Genomic DNA, 2,659 nt, shown 5'->3' with positions numbered 1-2,659 from the left:
CATTACACCTCGATATTCCCTTCTCTTATTCTCACTCACTGCTGACTTGTTTTGTTGATATCTATTCTAGGCACAGTCCTTTTTCCTCGTGCTCATGTTCTGATTGCAACTTGAATATTTCTCAACACTTTTTTTTCGCATCCATGCCACATGCATGTGCATTTACTAGGTGTGCATCTAGCTCCAGCACAAAATAGAGCACGTTATCTTGATTGAAAGAATCGTTGCTCCTCAACTATGAGTGAAAGGCACTTTCTTTTTTGTTCTAAATTATTGTTCCTTGGGGCAGATTAAGTTGCTGAGATCTTTTTTACCGCCACTGTTTAAATAACCTCAGATTACCTTCATATGTTTAAACTGACTACCTACCACCACATCGGGCACATGGTGGTAGTAGTAGTCAATGTGGAGACCAGGTTTGATGGCTTGCACTGTAACTTCAGAGTTCGGTTCACACAATGCGAGGCAAAAGATTCAGCGCTTTTGTTTGCGTCGAGGCTCTCTCTCTCTCTCCATCTCTTTTATGCTGTTTTAATTATCAGACTTCTAATCCTTGGCCATGCTCAGCATGCCGCTTTCCTGGTACTTCAAAGGTAACTGCTCGTTCACAGTGAAATAGTGTTCTCAAAGAGAGAGTTTTAATACGTCTACAACTGCAACTGTCTAAACCCGTGAGTGGTGGCAGCAGGCATACTTCTCTTCTGTGACATTTCTTCTGTAAGCGTTATGATGTCCATCTGCAAAAGTGCATTTCAATAGCACATGCACTCCACTCCTGTGGACGCCTGCTTTCATTTTTTAAAGGGGCCCTGTAAATCTTTCCAAAGTTATCATCAAATGGCTTCTTTAAAGCAGTTCATTGCCTCACGAATTCAGAAAATATTTAAAAAATTTTTAGAAATATGATTTAAGAGATTTGTTGCACACTTTTAGCGCTTTCTCCTTTCCCACCAGCAAGCACACTGAAAGCTATGCAAGAGCTATTCACAAGGCCCGTTCATACCCCTCTCTCCAGACGGCATACGTCACGCTAGTTGTCCGACTGTCCGATGGCAGACGGGGATTTCTCCTGGGGAGCCAAAGGAGGAGGTTGTGCCTTCGCGTTCCGCGTTTTTTGCTGCCTCTCCTTCGCGCCAGTCGCTTCCCAACTCCCGACGTGTGGGGGTCGCTCGCACGCCGCGCGAGTAAGGAGTACGGCTTCCGTACTCGTCGGCCGTCCCACCGCAGCGATGCGTGAGCTTCGGAGTCTGACGGACTTGTGCCCGGACTTTGACGCTGTGCTGCCTGCCATGGATTGCCCCTGAGCCCTCATCCTTCATATTGCTGGTCGGTGAGTTAATTCTCTTTCCCCTCGCGTGTTTACGTGGCCAACCGACGTGTGTCGTGGAGCAGGGACGCGGTTCCTCGATGGGGTATATAGACGCGTGTCCACCGTCTGATTGTGCGTTGCGCACCGGCGCCTGTTTTCTTTTCCCTGACAGCTGTTTATTTTTTACCGTTATTTTATTACCCCGCTGTCAGGAACTGTTACAACTGTGTGACAGCGTGACCGCGTGTACCGCCGCGCATAGCAGTTCCGCGAACACTTGAAGTTACACTATTTTATTCACACTGTTTCATGTACGTTTTGGTGCTCGATTCGGTGGTGTTTTGTGATTTACTGTGTGGTGAACGAGTCATCAATGAGCACCGGAACACCGGGCCCTCGCCGCTCAGATCACCGCGACAACGGCGGGAAGAAACGACCCTTTCCCACCACCGCTCGCGGACCCTGCTCGGCGTTCGACTCGTGACGGGCATCGCCGCAGTGCCAGCACATCGCTGATCAACTTCGTCAGCCCGTCCCCCCTCACTGCTGCGGCCATCCGGGTGCATGATCTTAACCAAAAGTGTACAGATGACCGCACGAGGCAGTGGCTTGCGCTTAAAGCCCCCATTCCGGGATGGCCACAACAGCCGCACTCTGCTCCAGTCGTCAACACGGCAGGCCAACCCGCACAGGCTGAGAATATCGCGGCAGCAGCCCCGGTATCCACGGCGCAAGAAGGCATCCCAAAGGAACCGGTGGACGTTCCCCACCTCCTGGCTCCGACGAGGAAGAGGTCATGGATCTGTCCCACACACGCAAAAGGAACCGCGACGATGACAGCAGCGATGAAGAACAGACGGCGCTGAAGAAGCTGCCACTCCCTCTGTCGAGTCCGGAGAACCATGACGAGGACAAGGCCAAGAGCAGTGACCTCTCGGCGCAAAGTGCAGGCTCCACGGCCTGCCCACCCACTGCCAGGAGCCTAGATGGTGCCTCATCTGCAACCACCGCTTCGACCAGCGAGGCCCACGAGGGTGCCGCTCAGACGGTACCGGCTAGCCTCCTGCCGGTTGAATCAAGTGGTGCAGCTACAGCGGAGGACAGCAGCACAGACACCACCGCCCCGCGGGCCAAATCCACCCTGACCGCTACGCAGGACCCTTCTGCGTCCGATTGCGACGACATGAAGGACTGTGCTGCCAAGCGGAAAAGCACCAGGGCGGCCCCACCAACTGCGGCGGACTTCCTCAAGACGGCACAAGCGAGAGCCCCAGCTCGAAAGGCTAAAAAAAGGAGTAAGGGCAAGAAGGTGCTGCTGACAGCCCCCTCCCACCTCCCTGCTCCTCTCCC

The 2,659-nt window shown here is 52.8% G+C and overlaps 1 protein-coding gene across 1 annotated transcript in view; it reads left to right on the top strand.

Moving 5' to 3' along the window:
* The first annotated feature begins 2,105 nt into the window (after positions 1-2,105).
* Positions 2,106-2,659, top strand: part of LOC125758266 (nucleolar and coiled-body phosphoprotein 1-like) — a 7,863-nt gene continuing 7,309 nt past the window's right edge. Inside the window, exon 1 of the mRNA XM_049415289.1 lies at positions 2,106-2,618. Coding sequence (XP_049271246.1) covers positions 2,106-2,618 — 513 coding nt within the window. The remainder of the gene's footprint in view (positions 2,619-2,659) is intronic.

This window comes from Rhipicephalus sanguineus, chromosome 4 (genome assembly GCF_013339695.2).
Source record: "Rhipicephalus sanguineus isolate Rsan-2018 chromosome 4, BIME_Rsan_1.4, whole genome shotgun sequence".
NCBI lineage: Eukaryota > Metazoa > Arthropoda > Arachnida > Ixodida > Ixodidae > Rhipicephalus > Rhipicephalus sanguineus.
The sequence above is the reverse complement of the archived record's forward strand: the minus strand, read 5'-3'. Positions and strand labels throughout refer to the sequence as shown.